This window comes from Ambystoma mexicanum, chromosome 4q (genome assembly GCF_040938575.1).
Source record: "Ambystoma mexicanum isolate Mex_15411 chromosome 4q, UKY_AmexF1_1, whole genome shotgun sequence".
In the NCBI taxonomy this organism is placed as follows: domain Eukaryota; kingdom Metazoa; phylum Chordata; class Amphibia; order Caudata; family Ambystomatidae; genus Ambystoma; species Ambystoma mexicanum.
The window spans coordinates 710037133-710053647 of record NC_090928.1 but is presented as its reverse complement, the minus strand read 5'-3'; the positions used below and the strand labels follow the sequence as shown (position 1 = coordinate 710053647).

Genomic DNA, 16515 nt, shown 5'->3' with positions numbered 1-16515 from the left:
ACAGGGACCATGGTGCTATTAGCACCATGGTCCAACGCCTGGGTCGTAATGAGGGCCATTGTTTGCTAAATGCTCATTTCATCGCAGCTTTGTAAACTCGAGTGCCGATCTAGCAGTAAGGGGGCACATGTGTGACCACTGGACATGTTTTCTTTTACTTTTTGAATTTGAGACTTCCATGGAACATCTATTAATTCTTCTGTTGTATCCTCTGCTTGCTGTGACTGAAGTTAACTTCATCCATATTATAACAAATGTCTTCTCTTTGCATAATCTGTTAGTTCCAGGGTGTCATTTTGGAGGCCGAAGAGTGCGTTTATCAAACTAACCATTCATTGATGTATTCATTCATTCATAGCTCGCACATTTTCATATATTTCCATTCCCTTTTACACTTCTCAAGCAACAGGTATATCTAAAATATCCATGTGTACAACCATCCATGTGTTTGTATGTACCTCAATGTTCTTAAGATTACTTTTAACTTGTATGTATATACCTTAATTTAAATTGTGCATGCATTTACCTATTTCCGATTCGAACACTCTATTGAAACATACACAATAGCCAATCCTGCCCCTTTTCACTGTCTCTTTTGCTGTGCTTTTTACTACTTTACAAGTGGATAAAGTTAAGCTTAAACATCTGCAGGTAATCTTATATCAAACCTTCACATTTTCCACGGGTGTATGAATTTGTGTGAAGTGCAATCTTTGCCAAATTAGTGGTAACTTTCTTATGAGTATGTTGCTACTTTTTCCAGTCGCAAATTATGCTTATTCTTGTTAATGCCTTTCTAGGCTAGCCATAAAAATAAGAGTTATAAAAAAAAGGAGCACAGGGGGAACACTGATAGGTCTAGTCAGCCTACTTTTTCCTCATCTGCTACATTGAAATCTGATATCTCAATATTCATATTTCCTGTTTGTCCCGCTGTACACGTTGCACGAGAAGGATAATCATTTATCATTCTCTGAAGAATTTGTATAGTTCCCGTATTGATCAGTGAGGTACCCAAGGGACCTACCTGTATTGTATCACAATGAAATTATTTGTTCACACAATCTTATAAAATACTGGTGATTGATATAGACTGAAAGAATATTGTTTAAATATGCAAAGGTTTTCAATCACCTGTTTCAATGACAGTGCTCTCTTGTTTTTAATTGTAGGTCTAAGTGGGCGTTTTTTTGTTACAACACTTCCAACCATTTTCCAGTAAGTAATTTTAGCGTTGCAAAATATTTTGACATTTCGTAAAATATACTTCTGTTGAAAAACTATTCCTTCAGTAAAATGCATTAATTCGGTGTGTACAACATCCTCATGGAAACTGGGGATCACTTCAGAGCATGAGTGGAACAAAAGAGAGAAGGAATGGCCAAAAAGGTGTGTTTTGAGGTTTTGGTGAATGGGGGAGTAGTTATCCTCCTCACACAGCTGCTGCTGTAAAAGAGAGTTCCATAGGCTAAATGCTTGCACTATGAATTATCGTTCACCCAGATATAGTGTTGGGTATCTTGTAATGGCCAAGAGCACAACCTAAAATATCTGATGTACCTGCAACAATGCTGTCACCGAGTGTAAGTTTTACTGCATGTAGCAGAGTATGATACATTAGATATGTTATGAGACTTTGTGGAAGTGAAGATGTTTTAAGGTCTGAGTGGTATGGTAGTGGGACTTTAAAGTGGGGATGCGCCTTGCTTCCTTGTTCAGTATGGTAGAAGGCTTGGGAATGGATCGCTGGGGATGCAAGCAATGTAGAGTGCTTTTAGGTGGCGTAGTTCAGCTTGGAGAGGATGATGCAATATTTGGTACAAAGAGAAGTAGGGAATGACAATACAAGACAAATGTAGGTGGTAGCTTCAGGTTTTGGTGAGAACATTGCACGGTGAGAGCCTTCCATCGTATTGGATTCACTTGGCCTAATTGTAATAAAAAATGCACTGAAGACATTATTTGCACCTGCCTCATAGAGACAAAAACTGGAGACAATCTGGAAATGCCCTTGAGCAAGCCTTTGAGAATAGATTACACATAAGCATCTTAAACATGTTCTTGAGAGTTCGGGTCTATTTGACCTAACACATTTGACCTAATCACATTTGATCAAACTAATTTGACCCCATATATATATATTTAATTAAATTTGACCGAAAAAAGGTCCAACACATTTGATCAAATGTTTTAGGTCAAATGTTTTTAGTCAATTATGCTAATACCTTTTATTTAGATAATGGGCCTCATTATGGCCCTGGCGGAATGGGTTTAACGGCGCCAGTAATGGTGCCGGTGCCGTTAAACCCATTCCACCCTAGGGCTACCAGCACTGTTGCTACCGTACCGCCATACTACGAGTTCTGAGCGCGGGTGCCTTTGCAGCCACCAGGTCTGACCTGGTGGCCGTACCGACACCCGCGAGCAGAACAGGACTGTAGCACTGGTACCGTTATTAACAGTACCAATGCTAACCCCTTCCTCATTCCCATTCAGCCCTATGGGGCCGAATGGGGATGGGGAGTCCCTTATTACTGGCACCCGCGAATGGGCAATTACCGGGTCCGCCAAACTTGACAGGACTCTGTAATTGCCCATTTGTGGGTGCTGGAAAAAAATGGATACCGGCAGTAGCCAGCCTGTACTACCGGCACATCTATTGCCAGCCTCTTAATGAGGCCCATTCTATATTTAATCTCATGGTCAAATTTTGGCTGGACAGAGTTAATGATTGGATATATATATATATATTTTGCACATTTGTTAAAGTGCTGTACTTAGAACATATTTGCAATTATCACCCAACCAAAGTTGGTAATCATTAATCAATCTCGGAAGCCTGAAAAGGCTGAGTTGGCATTGCTGGGATTCAAATCTGCGACCTGCATATCACACACAGATTGAAGCAGCGGGCGCTCAACCGACTAAGCTATCTTACCGGCCAGCATCCTACAGAGGTATAATAATCACAGTGCGTAGAAGCTGGACAGACCATGCATGAAACACGACATAAAGAAGTTAAATACCTATCCGGATTATGAAAAGAGGGGCATGTTTTGCTGAGTTTATATTTCAATGTCAAATGTAACTGTTTAATGCACTTCCAGGAGAGTCAGGTTTTGGATGTTATAATTAGAAGAGTAAACATTATTTGCCTCCGCAAGAGTGTAAAAAGTATGCAAAAGGCAACCAAAACATGACAACACTGGACCCATTAGAAACCAAGATGTCTGGTTTCAAACTATTACATTTGTGGAAAACCTACACGAACACACCATATAGATGCATCTTGCTGATAAATTAACACAGCACAGGAAGTCTGGAAAATACCTTTCTGCAATACTGGTTTGCGTTCACTGAAAAAAAAGCATCATTTGTTACAAAAGCTGTAACTCAGTTTTCCATCTTATTAATTATTTATTCAATAATTCTAGGAAAATAAACATTCTTTTGTTTGCTCGATGAGCATCCAAACACAAAGCACAGCAGAACTGAACAGAAAGAAAGCATTCCTTAATTCACTGTGTATGGTTTCTTTCTGAAAGGCGTCAGAGAAAAGAAATGGTCTGTTTCCAAGGCTTTTCTCCATGTCCTGCAATTTCGTCCATGCAGATACAAATCGCAGCCATGAAACTATTTTGCTGTTTGATTCAGAAGGACTGCTTTGTACTTCTTTATATTCCTTTGACATATTAGATTCCATTTTAAAGGATGACTATTTGCTCATGTTTGAATGTAGCACGGATAGATGTCCAGTCCTGGAAGAGATATTAGTATGCGGTTTGCAGTAGGTCTACGCTGGGATTGACTGCTGAGGTTATTCAATTACTATCTTTGAAAATGTCTCTGATGTGTTGTTTAAATTCCCTCCTTCGATGGATTTGAAGTGGAGAATGAGGACTCTTGCGGGAGGTGCAGTTTGGACTCGATCTGTGTTCTGGCATGCCTCTTGGCTGCTTGTTCCATGAGAAGGGTTTTATAGTCGAGTAGGTGAAGTTTGATGAAGTAGCCATTAGCCATGGACAAAAGGGAGAGAAAGTAAAAGCTAAAGGTTCTATGGTTTTTTACAACAGAACGATTCAACTACACCATTCACAGACACCAGCAACTGAAATGCTCCCTCAATACCATTTTCTCTGCTGTAGATGGCTTTGTTAATCCTCAAGCTTTGACTCTTTAAATGCTCCTGTAGAATTCAACCAATAATAGCAAAACAGAAAAGCAGAGGAGTGAAGTACCTGTGTTCTACACATAGCTATCTATAACAATAATAAGCATGTCATATTTGCCACTAAAAATAATAATGACGAAAAATTAAACAAAAATACCACGCATGGATGAATATCTTTTGAAAATGGCAATAGAACAGAACACGTTTTCTATATCATGGGTTTATGATCAGGGCTCATTAAAGCTGATGACTGTGCCAGAGAGTTCCAGGTTTAGTTTAGTTTAGTTTATTTATTTATACTGCCTGCCGAACCCTGAGGTAACTGGGCACCAGAGACTTGGAGCAGGTTACATCAGAAAAATAGACATACAAGAAAAGTAACAGTAAGTGCAATTGACCAGGTTACAAGGGGGTCGAGGGGCAAACACAGGAAAACAAGGTACAGTGATTAGAGTGTCAGGCAATGATAGAGTTCTTGTTGGCAAGCCAGGACTTTTTGCTCTGAACGTCCAGAAGGATGGTTCCACTGTAAGGCTCAATGGTATAGGGTTCCACTGTTTGGCGGCTACGACTGGGAAGCTGGAGCTGCCTGCTTTTTTTAGGGAGAATTTGGGGATGGAGAGGCAGTGGGAGTAAAGCGTTCTTGTGGGTCTGGTTGAGGTGTGTTTGTTGAACTTGTCTGTCAAGTAATGGGGGCCTCATTAGAGAGGCATTTGTGGACGGTAATGAGAGATTGAAGGGTAATTCTGTCTCGTATAGGGAGCCAATGGGCATCTTATCTACAGCTGGATATCTGTGAGTGTCGTGGGATACTCAAAGCCGCTCTGAGGGCATTGTTCTGTAGCACCTGCAATTTGTTCAAATTGCGCTCAGAGGTGCCAAGAAAGAGGGTGTTGCAGTAGTCGATGTTTGAAAGCACTAGTGCTCTGGCTAATGTGATGCAACTGGAGGGCGAGAGGAAGGTTTTGCAAGAGTTGATGAGCGTATTAGTGTAAGCTGTGAAGGAGGCTGTGGCGTTTACCTGTCTTCTGAGCGAGAGTGTGGAATCTAATAAACCCCTAAGGTTTTAATTTCTTTGGCCACAGTAATTAGGTTACCGTCTATGTTGATAGAGGCGTAACAGGGGTTCAGTTTGTTTAGCCGTAGTTGGGAGCTGACCAGAAGGAGCTCAGTTTCTCGTTGTTGAGGCATAACCCATGTTCTGCCATCCAGGCTTGAATCTCAAGGTAGAGGTTGTTGACCCGTATGGAGTCCTCTTCATATAGCAGCCTGATAGGGTGATGATAACCTGGGTATCGTCAGCATAGTTTGTGTATGTGACACCCAGGTTATCAAGGCAGTCGAACAATAGCTTTGTGAAGATATTGTATAAGGTTGGCGAGATGCACGAACCTTGTGGGACGCCACAGAGGATGGGGATGGGATAGGCTGAAGCCCCTGGGGGAAGACCCGGGTGGTTTGGTCGGCTCGGAAGGATTGGGCCCAGGCGATCACCTGGCTGGAGAGAGCAGCTGACGCCCTCAGATGTTCCATGAGGATCTGATGAGCAACAAGGTCAAAGGCTGCCGAGAGGTCTACTGAGGATACCTAGATTCCCCTTGTCCTTCGCCTCGTCCATCTGAATTTTTAAGTCCGGTAGGGCTGTCTCTGTTCCATGCCTTGGTCTGAAGCCAGATTGTCTTAGGCCCAGAAGGTTGTTCTCTCCCAGGTGCTTCTGGATTTGTAAGTAGGCCACTCCTTCTAAGATTCTGAGGATGTAGGGGACATTAGTGATTAGTGTAATTAGTGGGATTTTTAGGGTCTAGTTTTTTTTTTTTTAAAGGGGCATGACCCAGGCCTCCTTGAGGCTACTAGGAACTGAGCTTGTTTTGAAGGAGGCGTTGGTTAGGGCTGTTATGAAAGGGGCCAAGTCGCTGACGCCTTCCTGTATGATGGGAGCTGGGCAGAAATCCCCTTGGCATCTTGAGGGCTTGAGGCCTTTGATGATGCTTTCCACTTCTTTCTTTGAGACTGGAGTGAAAGAGAAGCGAGGGCAGGTTGGAGTTTTAGCGGTGGGAGGCGGTGGAGAGTTTGCTTTTTTGGCTAGGCTGGACTTTTTCTGTTCAATTCTAGTTTGTAACATGACAATTTTGTCTGCCAAAGCTTTTTGGATTCTCTCACACCACTCTGCCTCTTTCACAAAGGTTTCTGTAGGTGGGGATGGGGACTCGAGTTCCGTGAGGATGGTGAAGAGCTCTTTTGTTCTTGATTTGGCATTCTCAATTCTGTTGTCATAAGTCTCTTTTTTGGCTCAGAGGATAGTAGTTTTGTAGGTGGTGGCCGCTGCCGTGAATAAAGTGTTGTTGGCCTGGTTGGGCGTTTTTTTCCAAGTGGCTTCCGCCGCTCGTTTGGCGTTCCGGAGGATTTTGAGCTTGGGAGTGAACCATTTGTTCTAGTGGGCTGCCGGTTTAGCTTTGGTGAGTTTGATAGGAGCTACGATATCTACTGCTGATTGAAGTGTTTTATTATAGCGGTCAGCAAGTTTATCCACATCTAAGTTGGTATAGTTTGCAGGACCAAGGATGTTGTGGATTATTCCTGTTGAGGGTTTGTGGGATAGTAGCCGGAGCTATGTTCAGCTGCATCTTGCCTTTGGATGGAGGAGGAGATGACATGGTGGTCTGACCAGGCGATAAATTCATTTTTGAGGATGGAGGTGGAGCAGTTGAGATGTATGAATTCAAATGTATGAATAGATGTTATTAGCAGGTCAAGTTCTGAGGTGGGTCTGGTCTGGAAAAGGCTTTGTCAACAAATATCAGTGGTTGGTACTTCTGACAAACATTCCCCTCATAATGAGTCTTTCTTGCAATCCACACTTCTCTGCAGTACTTCTCCAGTCCTCTGAGCCGTCACTGGTTCATCCGGCGTCAAAATGCCCACAGCTATATTGCTTAAACTGTTTTCAATACCCACTCATTGTTCTTAGCAAGTAGTCCATGTCTATACACTGGACCCACTTACCTCAGAATGCCTGTGGCTGGGTAATGGTTCTAGCTCTACACTGTTTGTTCGAAGTTCAGACAATGCCACCATTCGACATTGATTGTTTGAACTGGAGCTCTTCAGGCACCATTTGCGGCTGGCACCAACTTTGTGCTCTTCTGCATGTTTGGTTCATGTTCTTTGGAAACCTAATCAGATATTTGAGGGACGCTGAAGTACAAATTCCAGTGAAACCTTTCATTTTGTGCTGGCATATGCTCATAGCCTGACTTTTGTTTCTGAGGCAGTACATCTATTAGACACTGAGGCATACGACTGCAGCATGAAGATAGGTTGGTTTATATTTCAAGGCAGAATTGTCATAAGGTTCCTTGTGTCCAGCCTTTGAATAAGACAATTTTTCCTTGATGCTCTTTCTAAGACCTTTCAAGGACCCTTGATAAACAATCTGCTTCATTGGGGTATGTTTTCCCCAGGACATTTTCTCTGTTTGCACTCCACAGGTTGCGATATTTGTAAAGGAATAGCTAGCTGTCTGTATGATTGGTTTAACTGTTAAACCTCTACTAGACCACCCAAAGGAATACCCGAATGAAGGAAAATGGCAATGGACACCGGGATGCTAAATGATAAAAATAAAAAAATAAACACTTTCTCCCCAAAGTTTTTGGGTTAAGTCTTCTTGTGTGTCTGGTTGGAGAACTTGTCTCTTCATGGCACAAATACAAGGACAACGTCTTCTCTGGTGTACACAATGTGAGGTCTCTCAGGAAGGAATGCTGTCCATAGCAGACATGGAGCAGACAAGATTAAAACCCAAAATGTCTGGCTAACATCTGTATTATTATTATATTTTTTATTTTGGTTGGCTAATTAAATTAACCTTTCAAACAAAATTAATTTTATACAAGGACACATACAATAAAAATAGACAAAATATACCAAATAAACAAATAAAACATCATACAGTATCACATGTAATTAACATAATTGATCTTACAAATCAAAAGTTAAAAATTGAAAGTTAAAAAGTGCCACAATATACACAGATATGAACGCATTATCAATGTATTAAGAATACCCTGTTCTGTTCCAATTCTTCCATTTATCAAACCAGTTGCTTACTTGGACATATTGGACATAGAAGCTTATTTAGGAATTGAATAGTGGCTATTCTTACTGTGATCTTTGGGGTCGCAAATAGCTCGTTCCATAGTTCACATCATTTGAACGTCTTATGCAGTGGTGCCTTGTTAATTTATCAATAATGTCTTTCCTCTGCATGTTTAAAGCCATGCATTCTATTAATAAATGTTTCAAACTTTCTTTAGCTAGTCCATCATTACAGAATCGACAAAATGAAGCATCTAGCTTAATGATGCCCCTCCTTACCAAAATTTGTTTGGTCGGCCATAAATTCAGGCGGAACCTCAGTATTTGATTTCTGAGTTCATGAGAGGGACATTTTAGTAAATAATCAGCGGTTTGGCGGAATTTCTTATGCCCAAACAGAGCTCTATCAAAATCTTTTAATTTTAAACAATCCTGTTGGGTTATATGCCAATCAAGTTGGTATAATTTAGTTTTGGCTTTAATAGGATTGGTTAATAAAATATCTAATGAGATGTTTGCTTCCGTCAAATCAGACATGACAGCCGCTCTCCAACTGGATGGAAATAAATGTACCGAGCGTAGTAGATAATCTGCCAGAATCTTAAGTATACCATTGCTCGCCAGGCCCAACACACATTTCCTAAATAAACAGCATCTCTTCCACGATGCATGTATGTTTACTGATAGAATTCCCAACTCAAAGCGGAGCAGTGCTGTTGGACTAGAGTTTGGAAGATTCAAAACTTTCTTCCAGAATTTTGCCTCGAGTTTATTCCAATAACAAGCCTCCAAAGGCAACCAAGCCTCACACCCATAAGTAATAATGGGAAGTACCTTTTGCTGGTAAAAGATAAGAATATGCTTACATGAAAACTTACCATACTTATGTTGCAAAATTCTCGCTTGAGATATTAATGTGGACAGTTTACCCTTTAGACTGTCTCTTTGAGGCATGTTTGTGGGAGAATTACTGAATAGAACACCCAGGTATTTATATTCATTCACTACGTTCAACTTTTGTTTATTCAGAAACCAACAATACTGTTTCCTTAGTCTTGACTTATATCTCCCCAATTCCATCACTTGTGTTTTCTCCAGGTTTAAAATAAGATTATTCCTGGTGACATACTGATCCAATTTATCAAGCATGTTTTGTAGGCCACTCGGCGTTTGCGAGACGAGAACTAAATCGTCCGCATACAAAAGCCATGCAATAATCTGGTTCCCAAGTTTAGGAGCATCGTTCACTACATTACTGAATGCATTGCCTAAATCAAGTATAAACAAATTAAACAGTGTGGCGGCAAGAATACATCCTTGTTTCAGGCCTCGTTGGGTTAAAATCTCTTCAGATAGTAGCCCTTCTAGGTTCAATTTAACCTTCATTGAGGTATTAGAGTGGAGTAAATATATTAAATATACAAGCGAAGGTGGACACCCAAATTTTAACAATTTCTCAAATAGCAGACTCCGATCTACGGAGTCAAACGCTACTCGAAAATCAACATAAGCTAAATAAATTGGTTGATTTCTTGTTGCATACAGCTCTTTAATTGCATTAAGAGTCGTTATGTTAATACTGATGCAAAGACCTGCCACAAATCCAGTTTGAAATGGATCTCGCCGATTCTCTTCTGACGCCCAGTTGTTGAGATCTCTCAAAATAATTCTACTAAAGATCTTACCCGGGGCGTCAAGAAGAGAAATCGGACGGTAACTCGCAGGGTTCGCTCGATCTCCCTTCTTATAGACTGGTACCGTAATAGCCTTACACCATGATGGAGGAACTGCTTGTTTAATTTGCACGGCTTGAAAGACATCATACAAAATAGATGCCCATAATTCCGGATTCTGTTTTAATACAAAATTTGACAGACCATCTGGCCCTGGGGCTCTTGATGAGCTCGCTTTGTTTATATAAAATAACACATCTTCTCGATCGAAATTAATCTGAAAAGATGGATTAATTAATTCCAAATTTGGTTGTGAGATTTTTTTATTTGGAAGATCGTATATGCCAGAGAAATAAGTCACCCACTTCTTCTCCGACACACCGTTAAGTTGAACTATTAATTGAGTACCAACTACTCCATTATTTAACAACTTCCAAATTTGCGATGTATTTTTAGTTTTAGCCACCTGTAACCACTTTTCACCATCATGTTGGAACATAGCTGCCTTATTGCCCCGGACCCAATTCCTATAGTTAGTCTTCAATTTGCGTAACGCAGACTCTCGATAATGTACCGGTAAAAGGGCTATCTGCCTTTTCTGTTTTCAGTAATGCACTTTTCTCTCTCTGATGCCCTGATCAAATACATGAGTATGACACCTATTACCCTTTTTAATACCTGGAGACGAAACAGAGGCAAAAAGATGCATTTTATCATGATAATTGGGTGAGTCCATGCCTCTCAGCAGGCAGTGATGGTCATTTGTTACACTGGACGCAAAAGCGTGTAGTGCATCACTTGACCATTGTAGCCTGTTCCGTTGGGGATTTATAACCAGACCATTCAGTTGATACTGACAGTATCGAGGTTCAATCTTAACCTGGATTAAAAACTCAGCCCTCAGCATCCAATGATCACTTGCTGTGGTTGGAATTACCATAAACTAGGATATTTTCTCAAATAACCTTCTATCAACATACATATAATCAATTGTAGCATTTTGGGCCCCACAAGTCCAAGTATAAGATGGCGGATTGTCAGTGTCGACTGCTGCATTTAACATTATTAAATCCCAGGTGGCAATAAACACCATCCATTGGGAGTCCCGATCCATATTTCTTTTCTTAGTTGGTGCCAACAAATGTAAATTCAGGTCCCCAGCTAATATTACATGCGCAATCTCTGTAGTGGTTATAGTATCTTCCAGCAGTGCATTCAAATCATTAAAAAAAGTGGAAGTTAGAATTGCAATAGGGTTCCAATATACATTTATAACTAAGAATTTCAGTTTATGGAACATTATTATTGAACATTGCAAATAAGGATTTGGGTTAGGCCCATCTGAAAATGTACTTATCGTGGTCATTTTAGAGATAATTGTCAACCCTGACATAGGTCTACCTTTTTGTCCCTTGATAGCTGGGACCAAATGGACATAATGGTTGTCCCACGATAGTGGGACACTTAGCCAAGTTTCCTGCATAAGAACTAAATCGCACTCTTCCAAGCAACCACTCACATTATTTAGCAGGTGTTTATGTCCCCTGGTGTTCCAGCTCGTGACTACAAATTTCTGGGTTCGCGCAACAAATTCATCTGTTCTTAGTTATGCTTTCCCACAACTACATCCCCTAACTGAATTGCCATCATCACTAGTCGCATGGCTAGTAGATTTGAAAGCAATCTCAGCCACCAGGGGCTCTTTTGTGGTTGGAATCAAATTAAAGCCCAGATCAAAAAGGTCAGATCTAGCAGACCAAATGATGTTATAAATGATGCGAGATCCTATCCACAAAGAGGACACCGTTGAATCATTGTCATCAGGAAACTCTACTTGTACTACATCCCCAGAAGAGATGTCCTCTAAACTCGGAACATCCGAGAATATTTGCATTATGCTTCGTCTATTCATGGTGTACTTTGGGAAGGAGCCCCCACGACAGCTAAGAAACAAAGCAAATAACTGGGGGGGCATTTTGCTCTTAGATATTACCTTGGATCCAGGGCGACTCTGATTACTAGATGTTTCTATATGCAGACAGCGTTTGGTCTCTTCAACTGGAGATTTAAACGAAACATTCTTAGGAGTGTTTCTTCCATCGAAAGATTTTACCAGATCAGATTGACTACTGCTCATTGCTTTCAGAGATGATTTAAGAGTTTTTTGTTCTGAAGTCAGAGCAACTAGACAGTCTTTAATTGTAATTAAAATATTACTTTGTAGACTGTCTTGGACATCAGATGTTGGATCTGTTACTGGTAAATCATTTCGGGAGGGTATTATTAGTTGATTATCAGAGGCCCTTCCAGTGTTTATATTCCCATCTGCCTCTAATTCAGGCTTTTTCACTGCTGGGATAACGACCCGGGTCAGTGGATAAGTCAGAGATGGCTTAGAATGAAATTGGGTCATATACTCATCCACTGCCTTTCTAAGATCCTGGGTGTTAATTATTGAGTTAAATACTCCATCAACATTCACTTACTTATTCTTCGAGGCCGTTGAAACTGAATTCTGAGCCGTCACATTTATAGATTCGCTCTCAAGATCCTCCGCAATTTGCACCAACTCGTCTAGAGGAGCATGAGGGGGAACCACATAGTGGGGGTCCGTACCCCCACTCTTCAATCTTTGTCGCTCTTGTGATAAGTTCTGATATTTTTTTGAGATTGCATTAGAAGCTATCAATGAGCACCTATCTGATTTAGACAAGGATTTAAAAAATTGTTTTGCTTTCCCACTCGAAGGTATTGTCCTAGACTTCTGATTTTTTGATTTCTTCACACTTTCCTTCAATTGGTGGCACAAACCTTTAGAATTTTTAGCAAATATTGTGTATGCCCCTTTTAACTGCTGCTCGTCTCTTATTTTTGAGGCATCAGCACTAGGGTCCTCAGGTTCCTCTTCGCTCAACACTAACTGGTCAGATACAGGTGCCAATTTAGTCATCTTCACAGAACCTTCACCCCTCACATCCTCAACAACCGCTTGGGCTGTTCTCACACAAGGGCTTGGCTGTGATACCACAGGTACCTTCCCCACCTCCTCTGCTGTTATTTCTCTTATAATACCCTCAACAAAAGGCACCACAATCTTAGACTTTTGCATATTTTTCTCGGCTATAATTGAACTCAGCTTCCTGTCCAATTGGTCATCAATGTTATTACATGATGACAACAGCTCACCTAATTGTTTAGAAAAGAGTTCTACCTGATCGACATCATACTCTTGTTTCTGGGCCAAAGATAAACCAAAAGCCTTCTGTGATCTCGAGATAATTTCAACATTGTTTTGTATTGAGTTAATCTTTGAGTCTAAAACTTCAAATAATTTGGCAAGGGACATCAAAGCCATATTCATTGCTTCTAATGTTACAGGAGCTACTTTTTTTGTCACAAGAGCCGGGCTTACAGCTGAGCTGTCTCTATTTGGTCTCCTCGGGGTCGGCGGAATAAATGAGATGGAGCTTTCCGATTCGGAAATATCTCCAGTTTTAAATTAAACTGGGGACTTGGAGAGATCGGATTCGTCTTCTTTGGCCACAAAACAAGAGTCCGATGACTCCAGCTCTATAATTGCGTTATCTTCAACAACATCAACATCTTGCTTCCGCTTAGACAGGGGTGCTAAACTAACAACCCCTGAACATGCATTCAGCAACATCATTGAGTCCGACAGAGAAATGTTACAAGGCTGCTCTGCCACCTCATTACCACCATTTGTGACCTGAGCCAACCGTGGGCTCAAAACAGGTTGCTGGACAGGAGAACCCTCTTGTTCGTTATGGAAGGGCTGCGCCTCTGCATTTGATATACTTAGATTATTAAGTTCAGTAATTCGAGCCACAGAACGTGGAGAGCGTCCAACGTCAAACCCATAGTCTCTCAGGTCACCTACGACAAAATCAAGTCGTAATCTTTTCTTCTTTATTCGCCTATCCAAAGGCGCACTTTTAACAAAAGGACGCATCGTTTTTGGGGTAAGCGCTGGGCTGTCTCTTGAGGTGGACTCCAATAAGGCACGCACTCGTTCCACGCATGGCATGCCAGATCTAAGAGTGAACATAGTTGGCACTTTCTTGCTTCACTATAGTGCCTCTCTTTGGACTCCACAATATTTATAGTACATTAAACTTTAAAATACCATGTTGATATTTAATCACAAAGTGCTTAAAACCTAGCTCTCCCACGATAACCGCGTCACCGCGGTGAAGCGGCAAAGCGGGACTTAACGGGGCTTACACGGGTGCGCGCGCGCGGTGCGCGCGCCCCTGAGCTTATATAGCTCCGCCCAGCCCTTAATGCAGTAGAGCCTAAACAAAGGAAAAATATATTAAAATCTGTTTCGTAGTTTCGTAGCTATTATTCCTTCACACAGTCAATAGTTCTCCCTTTGTTTTCACCTGCTGGGGCTTGTAGTTAAAACAGCAAAGAAATCCAAGGATCCACAGGAGGAGCGCTGGAAGCAGAGTCCACGGCAAAGCGGGACTTAACGGGGCTTACACAGGTGCGCGCGCATGGTGCGCGCGCCCCTGAGCTTATATAGCTCCGCCCAGCCCTTAATGCAGTAGAGCCTGCTGGGGCTTGTAGTTAAAACAGCAAAGAAATCCAAGGATCCACAGGAGGAGCGCTGGAAGCAGAGTCCACGGCATCTGTATTATAATATATACCACAACTAGTTCTTTGATTTTGTTTTAACCTTTCCAAACATAATCACGAGTTAAATAGTACTTAAACATTGTTTTGCTAATTCACAAAAATGTGCACAAGAGTACATTAGTAGATGCCCATGAACATCTAATTTTTGCATTTGCTTCCTTACATCCGATTCACAAATCCTACAACCGCAGCAAATATGGGGATGCCATGGAACATCTCAGAATATAAGAGTAGGCTTACAGTATGCTTTACAATATGCTTGAAGCATGTCCAGTTTTGCTCCTGTGTTAGTGTTACGCTCACCTGACTCCCATGGAGGCGCAGGTCTGGTTTGGAGTGTTGTTGCTTCTTCTATGGTGAAGCGCAGGACCCGGAAGATGGACTGGACTGGACCTTCGAATCTGGCTTGTCTGGCTCGCAGGAATATCTTTCTGTATGTGAAAAGGGAGTATTAACAATCTGCGGGAGAAAGTATAAGCCTCCCGCTCCCTTCTCACCCCTCTACGAAACCCTCCTGCGACCCCCACGTGAAGTCTCACCTTAGGGTTTGAAAGGTTGAGCTCTCCATCCTGCTTCTCAAGCAGGGGCGCGTTGTATCCAGTTACTTCACTGGGATTTTGATTGTTGAGGGTTCAAGTTTTGTTTTCCCGGTATAGTACCGTAAGGATTCTGTTAATGAGTATGATTCCGCAATAATAATTGTTCGTTGTTTCTTTTTCAGGTGCGGAAACTATTCCGAGAAGAGCTGTGGAACCGAAGAATGAGACTCTGGTGAGCTTGATGAGAGTTCTCTCAGTGTCCTTGTATCAATGCGCTCACTAACGCTGATGTTTTTTTTCCCCATAGGGGCCGGGGTCCGGAAATGCCTGAATGCGGCACCGACCCGAAACGAAGCTCAATCAAGAAGAAATCAGGTAAGTCTTTAATGGGCCTTTGGGTAATGTCTTTTCATGCGCCCACTAACGCTGATGTCTTTTTTCCCCATAGGGGCCGGGGTCCGGAAATGCCTGGATGCGGCACCGACCCGAAACAAAGATCAATCCAGAAGAAATCAGGTAAATCTTTAATGTGCGTTGGGTAACGTCTTTTCATGCGCCCACTAGCGCTGATGTCTCTTTTTCCCCTTAGGGGCCGGGGTCCGGAAATGCCAGGATGTGGCACCGACCCGAAATGAAGTTGGAATAACCCAAGAGGTAAGCTTTGTAATGGAAATTAAGGTTTCCTTGTTTTCTTTCCCCTCTCACCTTTATTCTTGTCTTTTTCTCCCTAGGCGCGGTGATGTGGCTGCGAGTCCAGATGTCGCCGTAGAACGTGGTGGTACCTTGTACAGGTGAGTGAGATGCGGCGCTGCAGCGATCGATGCGATGTGCTTTTAAATGGATGTCTTCCTTTTCAGGACCGTCGGCGAGAGGTCTCCGGAATGCGGATTTAGCAGGTAAGGACTCTTCTTTACCCTTTTCTCTTCTCTCCTCTCTTTGCAGGTGTTCCAGGATGCTGGCAGGAGTGGCAGAAGACAGAATGCAGGAGCAAACACGGTGAGCGTCCAGCTGCTAGATGCAGAACAACGCGAAGCGTGAGTTGCTGCTTGGGCGTGGCTTAAATAGCCTTCAAAGTAGTTCCAGGTATGTATCCTTCCTCTCAGGTACGTATTCCTCCCCTGACCACACCCATGTGGTTAAGTAGTTCCAAAGATAAAGTAGTCCCATTCAGGCCTCAGAAGGCCTGGATGTTGCAGCATGGTCTGCATCAGGTAAGTTAACACTAAGCACCTTTAACACAAAGTCCCCTTTTATGAGCCTGGCGCCTATTGCACCAGGACTGTGGCCCGATATGAGCAGGCGCCAAAGGCGCCAGGACTGAGTCCAAAGAGCCCCTACTTGAGGCTGTTGTGACTTCCCTTGAAGACATGATGTC

The 16515-nt window shown here is 42.1% G+C and overlaps 1 protein-coding gene across 2 annotated transcripts in view; it reads left to right on the top strand.

The window, feature by feature from the left end:
- The window catches only part of TMX4 (thioredoxin related transmembrane protein 4), a 754579-nt gene that overhangs the window by 287757 nt on the left and 450307 nt on the right, over window positions 1–16515 (top strand). For both annotated transcript variants that reach the window (XM_069608283.1, XM_069608282.1), the window contains exon 3: window positions 1173–1218. In XM_069608283.1, the coding sequence (XP_069464384.1) occupies window positions 1173–1218 (46 nt within the window). The remainder of the gene's footprint in view (window positions 1–1172; window positions 1219–16515) is intronic.